Source organism: Leucoraja erinacea, chromosome 8 (assembly GCF_028641065.1).
Source record: "Leucoraja erinacea ecotype New England chromosome 8, Leri_hhj_1, whole genome shotgun sequence".
Classification (NCBI taxonomy): domain Eukaryota; kingdom Metazoa; phylum Chordata; class Chondrichthyes; order Rajiformes; family Rajidae; genus Leucoraja; species Leucoraja erinaceus.
In genome coordinates this window covers 28381418-28397880 of record NC_073384.1, presented here as the reverse complement: position 1 = coordinate 28397880, position 16463 = coordinate 28381418, and the positions used below count along the sequence as shown (strand labels likewise).

At 44.3% G+C, this 16463-nt stretch overlaps 1 protein-coding gene across 4 annotated transcripts in view; it reads left to right on the top strand.

Annotated features, from left to right (window-relative positions):
- Positions 1 to 16463, top strand: part of ahctf1 (AT hook containing transcription factor 1) — a 113961-nt gene that overhangs the window by 23377 nt on the left and 74121 nt on the right. For all 4 annotated transcript variants that reach the window (XM_055639293.1, XM_055639295.1, XM_055639292.1 and 1 more), the window contains exons 3-4: positions 11776 to 12029; positions 13553 to 13733. In XM_055639293.1, the coding sequence (XP_055495268.1) occupies positions 11776 to 12029; positions 13553 to 13733 (435 nt within the window). The remainder of the gene's footprint in view (positions 1 to 11775; positions 12030 to 13552; positions 13734 to 16463) is intronic.

The window sequence follows — 16463 nt, the reverse complement described above, 5'->3', positions numbered from 1 at the left end:
AGCAGATGCGGCGTAGACGGAGGAATTGGGAGTAGGGGATGGAGTCCTTACAGGAAGCAGGGTGGGAAGAAGTGTAGTCCAGATAGCCATGGGAGTCAGTGGGTTTATAGTGTATGTCGGTTAGAAGTCTATCACCTGCAATGGAGATAGTGAGGTCAAGGAATGGTAGGGAAGTGTCGGAAATGGTCCAGGTGTATTTCAGTGCCGGGTGGAAATTAGTGGTGAAGTGGATGAAGTCAGTCAGTTGTGTGCGGGTGCAGGAGGTGGCACCAAAGCAGTCATCGATGTAGCGGAGGTAGAGGTTGGGGATGGGGCCCTGGTATGTATTGAACAAGGATTGCTCGACGTAACCTACAAATAGGCAGGCATAGCTGGGGCCCATGCGTGTGCCCATAGCTACGCCTTGTATTTGGAGGAAGTGGGAGGAGTCGAACGCGAAGTTATTGAGGGATAGGACATCTTGGTCAGCATACATGAGTTGCACTGAAGGTCTGTTTCTATGCACTTGACTCTAATTACGTATCTATTTGTGTACAGTAAAAGTTAAACAATATGTTTTGCCTGTAGGTCTGGTTTAATAACATTTGTTTATTGGAAGTTGAGTACTGATTTGAGCCATTGCACAGCTTTGGATTGCAGTCATTGTATCTGCATCTTAAACCCCTATTATTTGAAGGATATTTAAACTCTACTGCTTGTCCACTTTTAGTTTATGTGTTACGGTTCTGGTGGAATAATGATGACATCTTGCTGTCATCTTGCATGTAAGTGTCCAATGCTCTAATTTGAATTAATATATTCAAACTTCTTGCCAGATAGAATAGGATGGCTATGTAGTGTTGGACAAGGGATAATCTTGCACTGGACTCTTATTCAACCTAGTTTATGGAATATTCTTTGACAGCTGTTGAAAAAGTTGTGCCAATTCTAGTGTGAGCGAGTTTCTTCTGTTTATCTGTAGTGATTAATTCTGTGATGCCGTGGTTTTAATAGAACTCGACTCGTGCTCGGAATTTATTGAATGGTAATTTCTCAAGATAAAACTGAATCAAACTTTCCATGAGTTTGTTGTTTTACACAGGTAACATTGACTCAACCCTGATCTGCATATTATCTGTGCTGGGAACTGTTAGCATACCATAAAGAGTGTGAACTTTAGTGCAATTAAAATGAGGTATATTCCAGCCAGCTCTAGCCCTTGCTTCAGAGATGCATGGTCTGCTTTAAATGCGTTATTGTCTGCTCAAGATGTTTGTGGGAATTTATTGAAAGCATTACAGCTGTTCAGGATTTACTGGATCTTACTACACTTATGTAAATGCAGTGGAACATGTCTTATGAGCAGACGTTAGGAGTGGAATACCCCCTTCATTACCAATGAACCACCTGTTGTCAAATCTGTATACAAAGCACTTTTTATTTGAGAAAATATTCAAGATCTGATTGACTGTTGTTACAAGTTGTTACTAGTCAGCATTTGTGTGCCTCATGTCAATTCCCTTTCGCTTTATATCTTTGCCTTTCAACCTGTAGCCCAGTTCTTTCTCTTGTATGTGATATCTTTCTGGGGTTGTTTTTTTTGGAGTATTCGGACTATTCAGTTTAGTTTATTATTGTCACTTGTACTGTGGCACAGTGAAAAGCTTTTTTTATTGTGTGATATCCAGTCAGTGAAAAGAGAATACATGATTACTAGAGCCAGGATTTTGCCATAAGTGCCTTTACATACCTTTTTTGATAATTTCAGGAAGATAATGCCTTTTTCACGGTTACACAAAAAAGCTGGAGAAACTCAGCGGGTGCAGCAGCTTCTATGGAGCGAAGTAAATAGGCGACGTTTCGGGCCGAAACCCTTCTTCAGACTGATCGGGGGCGGGGGTGGGCGGGGACAAGAAAGGAAAAAGGAGGAGAAGCCCGAAGGCTGGGGGATGGGAGGAGACAGCAGGGGGACTGAGGAAGGGGAGGAGACAGCAAGGACTAACAAAATTGGGAGAATTCGATGTTCATGCCCCCAGGATGCAAACTCCCCAAACGGAATATGAGGTGCTGTTCCTCCAATTTCGGGTGCTGCTCGCTGTGGCCATGGAGGAGACCCAGGACAGAGAGGTCGGAGACGGAGTGGGAGGGGGAGTTGAAGTGCTGAGCCACCGGGAGGTCAGCTTGGTTATTGCGGACCGAGCGGAGGTGTTCGGCGAAACGATCGCCCGACCTCCGCTTGGTCTCACCGATATAGATCTGCTGACATCTAGAGCAGCGGACGCAATAGATGAAGTTGGAAGAGATGCAGGTATACCTGTGTCGCACCTGGAACGATTGCTTGGGTCCTTGAACGGTCGAGGGGGGAGGTAAAGGGACAAGTGTTGCATCTCTTGCGGTTGCAAGGGAAAGTGCCCGGGGAGGGGGTGGTACGAGAGGGAAGGGAAGAATTGACAAGGGAGTTATGGAGGGAGCGGTCTTTGCGGAAGGCAGATATGGGGGGAGATGGGGAGATGTGGCGAATGGTGGGGTCACGTTGGAGGTGGCGAAACTGACGGAGGATTACTTTTTGTATGTGACGGCTGGTGGGGTGAAAGGTGAGGACTAGGGGGACTCGGCCCTTGTTGCGAGTGGGGGGATGGGGAGAGAGAGCAGTGTTGCGGGGTATGGAAGAGACCCTGGTGCGAGCCTCATTTATGGTGGAGGAGGGGAACCCCCGTTCCCTGAATAATGAGGACATTTCAGATGTCCTGGTGTGGAACGCCTCATCCGTGGAGCAGATGCGGCGTAGGCGGAGGAATTGGGAGTAGGGGATGGAGCCCTTACAGGAAGCAGGGTGGAAAGAAGTGTAGTCCAGATAGCCATGGGAGTCAGTGGGTTTATAGTGCATGTCGATCATAAGTCTATCACCTGCAATGGAGAAAGTGAGGTCAGGGAATGGTAGGGAAGTGTCGGAAATGGTCCAGGTGTATTTGAGTGCCGGATGGAAGTTAGTGGTGGTGGATGAAGTCAGTCAGTTGTGTGCGGGTGCAGGATGTGGCACCAAAGCAGTCGTCGATGTAGCGGAGGTAGAGGTCGGGGATGGGGCCCTGGTATGTATTGAACAAGGATTGCTCGACGTTACCGACAAATAGGCAGGCATAGCTGGGGCCCATGCGTGTGCCCATAGCTACGCCTTGTATTTGGAGGAAATGGGAGGAGTATAAATGCCTTTTTCACGATTGCGTGCCCCAATCAGCCTTTTTTCCCATTTTAAGGAAACTTACAAGAAAATTTACACTACCGGGGCGAAACCCGGCTGTAAGTAGGTGTTAATTGGTGATTGGAAAAGGGTGTGTGGGAAAGGGTCCAGTCTTTGCAGACTGGAGTCATGCTTTAAGTAGGTATGAAGTGGTGATTGGGAAAGTGTAGGTGGGGAAGGATCTAGCCTTTTCATACTGGTCAGGCTGTGAGTAGGTGTGAAGTGTTGGTTGGGGAGGGGGGTGTGGGGTACCCCACACCCCCCTCACCATGTGTCTGTGTATCGAAACTACAGTAGAACTTGTTCAGGTCATTGGTCAGCTGACAATTGTCCAAGGAGCGGGGTTTTTTTCCCTTGTAGCTTGTGATTACTTGCAAGCCCTTCCACACTGAATAAGTAATTTGCTGAGAACTAGCCCCTCAACTTCTCAGAGTACCTTTCCTTGGCAGCTCTAATTCCTCTTCTCAGCTTGTACTTGGCCTGCCTGTAGAGGTTTGCGTCCCCGTTCCTGTGGGATCTACCCCTGCAAACGTCAAAATGCCTAAAGTCAACTCAACGCCTTGTAAAAAACTGAATGATTTGGTGAGAGTGTACGGGAGTGATACATTCTCTACAGCCAACTGTGTGCTGTTTTGTGCAAAGCATGTGAGAAAGCTGTGAATCATGAAAAGAAATATTTCATCTCCCAGCATGTACAGACAGCTAAACACGTCAGGCGGCAGAGAAACTGAAAGCGGGAAATACACAAGCTTGTCTCCTCACAACATTTACTGCTGGCTCCAGTCGCAAATCTGAGTTTTCATGTATCCTGTGCAAAACATTCATTGATGCTGGAATTCCACTGTGGAAATTGGAAAACAAATCTCTCAGAGGTTTTTTAGAGAAATACCCAGAGGAACATATACCGAGCGAGTCATCATTACGGAAAAATTATGATGATAGCAACTTCAACATTGTTGTGCAGAAAATTAGAGATGAAGTTGATGAAGAGATGAGATGAAGAATACAGTTGAACAGAGGGATCTGGGTATAACCGTGCATAGTTCCTTGAAGGTGGAATCTCATATAGATAGGGTGGTAAAGAAAGCTTTTGGTGTGCTAGCCTTTATAAATCAGAGCATTGAGTATAGAAGCTGGGATGTAATGTTAAAATTGTACAAGGCATTGGTGAGACCAAATCTGGAGTATGGTGTACAATTTTGGTCGCCCAATTATAGGAAGGATGTCAACAAAATAGAGAGAGTACAGAGGAGATTTACTAGAATGTTGCCTGGGTTTCAACAACTAAGTTACAGAGAAAGGTTGAATAAGGGACAGCGACGCCCCATCCTGCACCATTGCCGCACTGATTGGTCATGTTCGCTGTCATTCACCGGCACCCGCCTACTTCTGCCGGCGCGGTCGTAGCTACTAGTGCTCTGGGGCCGCGCCGAGAATCCGGGGTCTGGGTGCTAAGCCTGGCTCTGAGGGCGCCGACAGCTGATGCTCCTCTGGGGCACGCAAGAAGGGAGAGGAGCGGCAACCTTGAGATCCTGGGGAGGTGAGGAGGGAGAGTGGGGGGATTGAGTGAGAGGGGGGAAGTGGGGGAGGTGAGGAGGGGGGGGGGAGAGATGGAGGGTGGGAGTGACTGAGGGTAACGGAAAGGCGGGATAAGGGAGGGATTGGGTAGGGTAGGAGGAGAGGGGAAAGGTGGGGGAGGTGGGAAATAGGGCAGTGGGGGAGGTGAGGAGGGATAGTGGGGGGGTATGGGGAGGTGGGGGATAGAGGGATAGGAGGGGGTAACGGAGGGGAGATGAGTTATGGAGGGAGGGAGTGACTGAGGGTAGGGGAGAGGGAGGGACTGGGGAGGGGAATGAAGAGGGAGGGGGGAGACGGTGCTGGAATGAGGGGAAATTAGCCGTGCCTGCACAGTTGGAGGCTATGGGTGAGTGGTGGAATATTGCGTTGGGGGAACAGGTTGCGTTGGGGGACCAGGCCTCCTGTGTGACAGGAACCCAACGGGTCCCACTTAGTCTATAGTTTATGTTGGCTGTTGTAAGATGTTTATTTATCTCTCCACTAAAATACAACTACCTCGTTACCTTGGAGGATTAAGCGTGGAAGGTACAGTTGTCCTTTGAGAGTTTTCTGACAAAGTATTTCATTTAAATTTGAGTACATTTAATTATATTTGGTGAAGAGAAACTGCATGTTTTATGTATGCCAGTTAATCAAAAGAACTAAAATCTAGTGAGAATCAAAAACGGAAGAAAGTGTACAAATGAGTACAAGAGAAGCCAGTGAAACTAAAAGTAGATAAATACAAATTACCTGATTGTACACATCCTGGAATTTTAGACAATAGGTGCAGGAGTCGGCCATTCAGCCCTTTGAGCCAACGCCACCATTCATTGTGAACATGGCTGATCATCCACAATCAGTACCCCGTTCCTGCCTTCTCCCCATATCCCTAGAGCCTATCTTTAAGAGCTCTATCTAACTCTTGAAAGCATCCAGAGAATTGGCCGCAATTGCCTTCTGAGGTTTTTCTGCCTTCTCTCCATTCTATCAACATTTGACAGTCCCGCCCTCCCGGCTATTTACCTCGTAAACCTACGTTGCACTCCCTCAATAGCAAGAACGTCATTCCTCAAATTTGGAGACCAAAACTGCACACTAGGGCCCTGTACAACTGCAGAAAGACCTCTTTGCTCCTATACTCAACTCCTCCTGTTATGAAGGCCAACAGAGGACCCCCCCCAGATCTCGTTATACTTTCCCTTTTCCCAACTTGACACTTCAGATAATCATCTGCCTTCTTGTTTTTGCCACCAATGTGGATAACCTCACATTTATCCACATTAAACTGCATCTGCCATGCATCTGCTCACTTGCCCAACCTGTCCAAGTCGTCCTGCATCTTCATAGCATCCTCTTCAAAGTTCACACTGCCACCCAGCTTCGTGTCAATTGCAAATTTGCTAAATCTTCAAAATATATTGTAAATAGCTGTGGTTCCAGCACCGAGTCTTGCGGTACACCACTAGTCACAGCCTACCATTCTGAAAGGGACCTGTTAATCCCTACTCTTTGTTTCCTGTCTGCCAACCAATTTTTACCCTCAATTCCTCAATTCTATCCATACTGACTAAATCTTCTGATTCTATGTCACCCCTCGCAAGGGACTGAATTTCATTCCTCACGAACAGAGCTACCCCATCCCCCTCTACCCACCTGTCTGTCTTTTCGATAGGACGTATATGTAGTGGCCATTTGGCTTGTTTTGCATGTCATTGATGATGGCATGTGCCTTTAAATTTTAGACTGCCCGTTATATTGTGGGTGGGATTTATGACATATTCTTGGGTGTGTTTTGGGCTATGTAGCTTGTACAGAAGTTCAGTTTTTAGATTAGTTTGGAGAGACCATGGAGAAGCTTTGCCCTTCGACCATGCGAAGTGTAACAGAGACACGAGGAGTTTTCTAATGTTTAAATTAATAAGCTGGAGTTCGATGAAGATTGTCTGAAGAAATTTGGATGTATCTTACTGTTTTCTATCAACAATAGAGAATTTATTCATCAAAAGACTGTTTTGAAGACTTACCTGTGAAGCTCTGAAGGTCTCTGTGGTTGAGCTCGCATTCGTTTCAAAGACATTACCCTTAACCATGCTCATCCATTTAGCGGGCTGGAGGGTCAATTTCTCGAACGATATAGAAATCGGCCCCTACAGTATACCCTTGATTATTTAGTTCCTAGCCCTGTTCCTCTTGCAGCCATGTCTCTGTAATGGGCGTGTCCCAGTTATGCAATTTTTTTGGGCTACTACAGGCGACTGCTGCTAAATTTTCGACATGAAAAAATTTCAGCGACAGTGGCAACAATTTTTGCTGTCGTATGTGTTGGCATAGGTTTTCCTAGGTTGTCGCCAGGTGTCGTAGGTGAATTACATTAAAACTAGTCCCTGGCTGTCGCCTAAAGAGTCGTCTGTGGAACAGGCCAATAATTCCCACAACATCATACAGGTACACAACCTTTTATCCGAAAGCCTTGGGACCAGACACTTCTCGGATTTCTGAATTTTTCGGATTTCGGAATGGAAGATTTTTAGCGTAGATTAGGTAGGTAGCGCGGGCGGCTTGAAAAGTCTGGAGCGGCTGCCTCCTCCCCGGAGACCGGGGAATCATTGTAAATCATTGCTTAAATGTTAGTTTGGAGGGATTTTATGTGGTGGGGGGGTGAAGGGGGAAACTTTAATTCTTAGTCCCCTACCTGGTCGGAGAGGCGGGGAGCGGGCAATGCCTTACCGGGACGCCGTGCAGTAAGCTCCAGAGCGCTGTGGCCGCCGACTCCCAACATCGCGGAGCTGGGGCTGCGTGCATCCGGGCAGGAGGCAGCCGGTACAGTAGTACAGACCTGGGTTGACCGTGGGTCGTTTAGGGTCAAGTTTGTGCCAAAAGCGAGCTTTGGTGTGCAGACGACATCCTGGAAAAAATGTCCGGTTTTCGGAGCTTTTCGGTTTCCGGAATTTCGGATAAAAGGTTGTGCACCTGTATTTGCCAATTTCTAACTGAACCTCAAGCTCATCCACTTTATTTCTTATACTTCGTGCATTCATTTATAATACTTTTAATCCATTACCCCCTCACCTTTCACAGTGATTCCTATTTCACTTGGCCACACTCCCCTATCCTTTCCTGAGCTTTCTGCCCCGTTAATTCTGGTGCCTTTCTTAACTTTTCTTATTCTCTCTTTTCCTATAACTCCATCCTTCTATTTCCAGTTTGTCTCCTTTCTCCTCCCCCCACTATTTAGTTTAGACCCTTGTAGTAGTGGAAAACCTGCCTGCCAGAATGCTGGTCCCCCGCCTGTTAAGGTGCAGCCTGTTAAGGTGCAACCTGTCCCTTTTGTACAATTCACCCGTACCCCAAAACAGACACCCAGTGGTCGAAGAATCTAAATCCCTGGTTCCCACACCAGCTCCTCAGCCACACATTCAGATCCCCTATCTCCCTGTTCCTGCCCTCACCAGCACAAGGAGCTAGAAGCAAACCGGAGATAACCACCCTGAAGGTCCTGCTTTTCCGAGTTCTCTGAAGTCAACACCGCAGAATGTCTTTCCTCTTCTTCCCGGCGTCACTTGTGCCGCCACACACTACCATTTCCGGCTGCTCACCTTCATCCTTGAGGATGCCCTGTAATCGGTCTGTGACGTCCTGGATCTTGGTACCGGGGAGGAAACACACCATCCTTGAATCCCCCCTGTTGTCGCAAAAAAACCCTGTCTGTACCTCTCACTATGGAGTCCCCTACTACCACGGCTCTGCCTGATGTCTGTCTCTTCAGCTTTGCTTCAGCACCACAGTTTGACTCTCAGAACTGTTAGCCGCTCAGACTGGCAGCATCTTCGGTCCCGACAGCTTTCAAGAGGGTGAACCTGTTTTCAAGAGGTACATCCCCTGGGGTCTCCAGTACTCCAAGCTTCCTTCCCTTCATCATCGTCACCCACCTTCTCTCTTCCAGTATCTTCGGTGTAACGATCTCGCTGTAGGTCCTGTCCAGGAAACTTGTTTTCCTGGATGATCCTGAGGTCATCCAGTTTCAGTGTGGAAAGATGCAGTGTGGAAACTGCCCCTTTGGCCCACAGAGTGAGTTCATGCCGACCATCGATTCCCCTAGCTCCGTCACCCCACCTTAATAATACCTGATTCTGATTATTACCGTCTAAAGTCTCATAGATATTGGAATTGTTTTTGTGACTAAATTTGACCCCATTATTTAACAAGCGAGGTAGAGTAAAAAGGGAGGACCACCAGCCTGTTGTCCTGATATCCACAACAGAGAAAATACTTGGATCTATAATGAAGATGCTTATTTCTCCCACAGAATTTTCAGATAAGCATCTTTATAATTGCTAGTTATTACCCCAAGCTAAAAATATTAACGGCTGTATGTTACTCATCAATTTAATTCTTGTCAATTTCAATGGCCATTCGTGGTGAACTGTGTAGTTACTAAAAATTAGTACATGAAGTTGGTGGTAAAGAGAAATAAGTTGATGTTTTTACACATTTTGCAGGCTGTGACTAATGGGATATTGCGAGAGTTCAGTAGAATGAAAAGGGATCATTGAAATTTACAAAATTCTTACAATGGTAAACAGTAGTAGGTAGGATGTTTCTCTCACTTTGAAGTAGCTATCTGATTAAAGAAATTAAAAGCCGGTGCAGTTGGGGCTGAAATGAAAATAAATTCCTTCCGTGGGTGACAAATCTCCCATTCTCTACCGTGGATGCTAATTAGTTGAATTCGTTCAGAACAGAGAATGGTAAAATTCTGGCATTAATGGAATCCGATCTAGGAATAGCGAAGAAAATAGTAAAGATAAGCCATACTGGTGGAGAATGGTGGAGAAGATTCAGAGCCTACCCCTGCATGAAATTCTTATGTTTGTGTGAAATCTTTTCTGTTCATTTCTTAAACCTAATAAATAGCAAAACATAGAAAATAGGTGCAGGAGTAGGCCATTCGGCCCTTCGAGCCTGCACCGCCATTCTATATGATCATGGCTGATCATCCAACTCGGTATCCTGTACCTGCCTTCTCTCCATACCCCCTGGTCCCTTTAACCACAAGTGCCACATTTAACTCCCTCTTAAATATAGCCAACATACTGGCCTCGACAACCTTCTGTGGCAGAGAATTCCAGAGATTCACCACTCGCTGTGTGAAAAATGTTTTCCTCATCTCGGTCCTAAAAGATTTTCTCCTTATCCTTAAACTGTAACCCCTTGTTCTGGACTTCCCCAACATCGGGAACAATCTTCCTGCATCTAGCCTGTCCAACCCCTTAAGAATTTTGTACGTTTCTATAAGATCCCCCCCCTCAATCTTCTAAATTCTAGCAAGTACAAGCCGAGTCTATCCAGTCTTTCATCATGTGAAAGTCCTGACATCCCAGGAATCAGTCTGGTGAACCTTCTCAAGTCAAGTCAAGTCGAGTTTATTTGTCACATACACATACGAGATGTGCTGTGAAATGAAAGTGGCAATGCTCGCGGACTTTTGTGCAAAAAGACAAATAACCAAACAAACTATAAACACAACCATAACACACATATACCTTTACATAATAAATAATGGAAGGAAAAACGTTCAGTAGAGTTAGTCCCTGGTGAGATAGGCATTTACAGTCCGAATGACCTCTGGGAAGAAACTCTTTCTCAACCTCTCTGTTCTCACCGCATGGCAACGGGGGCGTTTGCCTGACCGTAGCAGCTGGAACAATCCGTTGCAGGGGTGGAAGGGGTCTCCCATGATATTGTTGGCTCTGGAGTTGCACCTCCTGATGTATAGTTCCTGCAGGGGGGCAAGTGAAGTTCCCATAGTGCGTTCAGCCGAACGCACTACTCTCTGCAGAGCCTTCGTGTCCTTGGCAGAGCAATTCCCAAACCAGATGGCAATGTTCCCGGACAAGATGCTTTCCACCGCCGCTGCGTAGAAGCACTGGAGGATCCTCGGAGACACTCTGAATTTCCTCAATTGCCTGAGGTGGTAAAGGCGCTGCCTTGCCTTACTCACGAGTGCTGAGGCGTGTGATGCCCATGTCATATCCTCGGAGATGTGGACTCCCAGATATTTAAAACAGTTCACCCTATCCACAGGATCCCCATTTATCCTCAATGGAGTGTACGTCCTTCTCTGTACTCCCTCTGTGGCAAGAATGTCTTTCCTCGTATTAGGAGACCAAAACCATACGCAATACTCCAGGTGTGGTTGCATATCCCCAGATATTAAGGAAGAATTCATTATTGAAGATAAATTTGATTCTGTATCACTGTTGCTCAGCCAACGTATCTTTGCCCTTGTAGAATTCACAAATTGAGACACAGAATCAATTTCACTTTTCGAGAATTTATGTGGGAGGAGGGAAAAAAGTAATGAAAGAAACTCTTCTCTTCAACGTGTTTCTTGACACGAGTACGATATTGCAGCACAAGATATTTTCTGTCCAACCCCCCCCACCCCGAGGGTGTTGCCTGTATCTCAGGGGGGTCAAGTTATAATACCTTCAGTGATTTTTTTTTCACAGGATCAGATAAAATAAGGATACATTGTTTACAAGGCTCAGTTTGAAGAAGGGTTTCGGCCCGAATCGTCGCCTATTTCCTTCGCTCCATAGATGCTGCTGCACCCGCTGAGTTTCTCCAGCATTTTTGTGTACATTGTTTACAAGATGACTTAAGATTCAAATTGTATCAGCAATTACGTGTATAAAATGTTCACATGGATTTACCCACCTCCTTGCTTATCTTATTCAAAGTAATTTAGGTGGTGTTCCTACCAAAGGATACCCATCCCAAATTGCTGTAAATAGGTAACGATTGTCTTTGTGACCTTTTGGGCAGAACTGCCATACTGAGTGTTAATTTGGGGGTATACAATCTGGCTGCTGGTCTGGTGAGCACAGGATGTTTGTTTGCTTCATTTTGCTTTTTGAATGGCTTACTATGTGTGAAGATGGGTTCATACATTCTAGTAGGAAAGTAAAATAATTATTTTTGTGTTTCTCTTTCAGGCAGAAATGGGTTGTCGTGGCTGGCTTGTGGTGCTCATTTGGAGCTACTTAACTCGATCACAGGTGAACGACTGTCTGCGTATAGGTTTTGTGGAATTGGAGAGCAGCCTCCCACCATTCTGGCGGTCAAAGAATTTTGTTGGTTGAAAAGAACTGGATTATTGATTGGATTAAAAGAATCTGAAGGTAGCATCCTCTGCCTTTATGACCTCTCAGTTTCCAGAGTGGTTAAAGCAGTATTCCTCCCTGGGAAGGTATGTTTATGTAATCATCCTACACAGGCAAGTTAACAGTTGCTTTGCATAATTAATTACTTTGTTTAGTAAATATTTACTTGCAATTTTCAACATATTTAATAATATTTAGACTTTAGCGGTACTGTGCGGAAACAGGTCCTTCGGCCCACCGAGTCCACGCTGACCAACGATCGTCCGTACACTAACACTATCCTAAAAACTACAGACAATTTACAATTTTACCAAAGCCAATTAGCCTACAAACTGGTACATCTTTGGAGTGTGGGGGAAACCAGAATACCTGGAGGTCACGGAGAAAATACAAACTCCTTACACACAGCATCCGTAGTCAGGGTCAAACCCGGGTCCATGGCGTTGTAAAGCAGCAACTCTACCGGTACCCCACTGTGCCGATTGAGGGTGGGGGGGGGGGGGGGGGAAGAGTGCAAAAGCTGTATTTAAAATTCCGTTTTTATATCCACAACTGATGGGTTAGGAAAAGTAAAAAGTGATTTTGTTTTCTACTAATCTGTAAACTAGTTGTCCTTGGTTTATTATGTGTTTTTTTTTCCCCCTTTCAGACCATTCCAGAATTTCTGCTTTCATAAAGATGCTTTTCCCCTTCCTAAAAAATCAGCCCTTCAATAGGAAGGGAAAAAAAAGAATGATCTCATTGTTGTGACCTTTCATGCATTAATTAAGTAAATTAATTAAAAAAACAAAACATTTCACACGTGACAAATTTTGGCATGTATAAATTGTCCCATCATACTGACATATAGTCGGGGATTTAAAATCAAATTTATTATTGGTCGTGTAAGATACAATTTTAGTAATGATCGTAAGATCCTATTTTAAATAATATTCACAAAAGCAATTGATGTTTGAGCCTTTGTACAAAAGATTACATTATGTTAAGTTGCATCTTGAATTTAGTTATAATTACATTCTAAAAGGTGAATAATCTTTCTCAATTTCAGTATAGCAGTTTTGAATTCTGTATGTGCCTTTATTGGAATTGGTTTCCTTATGTTGATACCTGGGAGTGTTACTCATTTAAAAAGTGCCTTTTTTTTACACAACATTTGTGCGTGTTGTCAGTGTCCAGAATTAAACTGCTTAATGTAGTGTGGCACACACACTTTCCCACTTTGGATCACCCAGAAGTACATAATATATGATGTATGCTGAATTCTTTGATTTGGAAAATTGTTGGTAAGTTTTTTCCAAACTTTTGTTTTCTTTTCTGATTTTCAATACATTAATTTAATGGAGTAATTTTTATGCAAAGCAGGTTATTGTTATTGTTTTAACATCGTTCACAGATCAGTTGCCAAGTATAACTTGAATGTGGTTGGATGGATGGCTTAATTACTTGGAACCATCCTATCTCCTCTCTCTCTCTCTCTCTCTCTCTGTCTCTTTCACACACAATGCTGTGACAGCTTTTAAAAAATGATGTTTATAACATTTTCATTTTGCATTTTGATGGGTGATTCCAAAATTACTAGAGCCTTTTATTTTATTTTTTTTAATCATAGGTAACAGGCATTGAGCCAATTGTTAATCATGGAGGTGCCACAGCCAGTACACAGCGCTTGAATCAAAGTCTCCGGTGGTTTTTTGGTATAGTAGCTGTTGTAACTGACACTGGCCACGTTCTTCTTATCGACCTGTGCCTGGATGATTTCTCGTGCAGTCAAAGTGAGCAGGAGCCAGCAGGTAAATTTGCTGGGGGGGGGAAATCCAGCTTGCATATCCATGAAGCTATTTCATTACAAAATGTATTGCAGCCAGTGATGTACCATTTTGAATTGTGATCATTCTTGTAACGGGAGAGCCAGCTAAGCACAGCAGACTTCTGCAAGTATCTGCACAAGAATTACCAAATAACATGGCTTTCATACACTTCACTGTTGTTTAAAAACAAGCACATCACACTAAAGCACAAATGGCAAATGACTGAACAGAAAGTATTTGGGCTTTATATTCAAGATATCTTGTCTTCCACTAGCAGCCTGGTGAATTACGTCAGCAACTTCCTCACACTGAAATAATCAAATCAGTCATACAGTATATGCAGGGCATTCAGGAACTTTGACATTGCTATAATCATTAATAGAGTAGACTTCTGCAGCATTTCTACAACAAGACCATCACCAAGTTCAACCATTAATTTTCCCCACTGCAGAATTTTGTGCAATGTGATTCAGATTGTGCTGTTAGTAAACAGAGGATAAAAAGAGTTCTTAGCTGTTAAATACCTGATGTCGGAAGGCCCATACCTATCAAAAAGCAATAAATAAATTATTGATAATGTTGATCTTTCTTTTGATGTAATTTTTATTCCACATTTGTTTGTCAATTGTATAGATTAAACTTTTAATCGGGCCAACTGCATGACAATTATGAATATAATAATCGCTATCATGCAGAGTGCCTACATAATAGTTGTCTTAAATCTACCTAATATCAGTCCCTCAAAGCTGCATCTTTTGGCACTTTTTAACACTCAACAGTTTCTCCAACCCTTTCTCTCCCCCCCCCCCCCCCCCCAAAGCAAATCTATCTGCAGCTTGTTTGTACGCACATCTAAAATCTCACCAGGTTTTACATGTATGCTGATGACAACATTGTTACCTCCGCACTATGTCTCAACCATTCTATTACCTCTTTGTTGTCATACACCTTTTCTGATATCCAATATCATGGATGAGCTGACATGTTCACATCTCCAAGTTTGCGGATGGCACAAAGCTGGGTGGCAGAGTGAGCTGCGAGGAGGATGCAATAAGGCTGCAGGGTAACTTGGATAGGTTAGGCGAATAGGAAGATGCATGGCAGATGCAGCATAATATGGATAAATGTGAGGTTATCCACTTTGGTGGCAAGAACAGGAAGGCAGATTATTATCTGAATGGTGTCGAATTCGGAAAAGGGGAGGTTCAACGAGACCTGGTTGTCCTTGTACATCAGTCACTGAAAGTAAGCTTGCAGGTACAGCTGGTAGTGAAGAAAGCTAATGGCAGGTTGGCCTTCATTGTGAGAGGATTTGAGTTTAGGAGCAAGGAGGACCTACTGCCATTGTACAGGGCCCTGGTGAGATAACACCTGGAGTATTGTGTGCAGTTTTGGTCTCCTAATTTGAGGAAGGACATTCTTGCTATTGAGGCAGTGCAGCGTAGGTTCACCGGGTTAGTTCCAGGGATGGGTGGGCCTCTGAGGAAAGAATTCCAGGGATGGCTGGACATATGAGGAAAGAATGGGTCGACTGGGCTTGTATTCACTGGAAATTAGAAAGAGGGGATCTTATAGAAACATATAAAATCCTAAGGGATTGGACAGGCTAGATGCAGGAAAAATGTTCCCTGTGTTGGGGGAGTCCAGAACCAGGGGTCACAGGGGTAGGCCATTTAGGACTGATGAGGAAAAATATTTTCACCCAGAGAGTTGTGAATCTGTGGAATTCTCTGCCACAGAAGGCTGTGGAGGCCAATTTACTGGATGTTTTCAAGAGAGTTATATTTAGCTCTTACGACTAACGGAATCAAGGGATATCGGGGGGGGGGAAAGCAGGAATGGGGTACTGATTTTGGACTATCATTCATGTTCCTATTGAATGATGGTGCAGGCTCGAAGGGCCGAATGGCCTACTCCTGCACCTATTTTCTATGTATCTGTGTCCCGATCTTGCATGGTTCGCTGCACCCAGAATAGTGGCTTCCACAGATGCAGTCTTTTCATGTTTTCAATCTCTGTACAGACAGCATTTTAAAAATATTTTTAAAAAATCAGTTCTCTAAAACATTATTTCATTGTCAGGTTCCAGTTATTATTGATTTTTGTTCCCTCCTACACAACAGTAATCGGAAGTTGAAAAAGTGTTAGCAGGATCTTTAACAAATGTAATTGATTGCATGAATTTGTTTTCTCTGCTCTCCTGCACTTTTTTTAGTATTCAGGATGCTGATGCTGTTGTGGACGTGCAGACTTCAGAACATCTCAGTGCTAAGAACACTTGATACTCATCTTTTGACTAATTTGAGTAATCCTATTGAATTTTTTGAAGAGGTTATTAGGGAAATTGACGAGGGTAAAGCAGTGGATGTTGTCTATATGGACTTTAATAAGGCCTTTGACAAGGTTCCTCATGGAAGGTTGGTTAAGAAGGTTCAACTGTTGGGTATAAATGCAGGAAAGCAAGATGGATTCAACAGTGGCTGAATGGGAGAAGCCAGAGGGTAATGGTGGATGGCTGTTTATCGGGTTGGAGGCAGGTGACTAGTGGGGTGCCTCAGGGATCTGTGTTGGGTCCTTTGTTGTTTGTCATGTACATCAATGACCTGGATGAAGGTGTGGTAAATTGGATTAGTAAGTATGCAGATGATACCAAGATAGGGGGTGTTGTGGATAATGAAGAGGATTTCCAAAGTCTACAGAGTGATTTAGGCC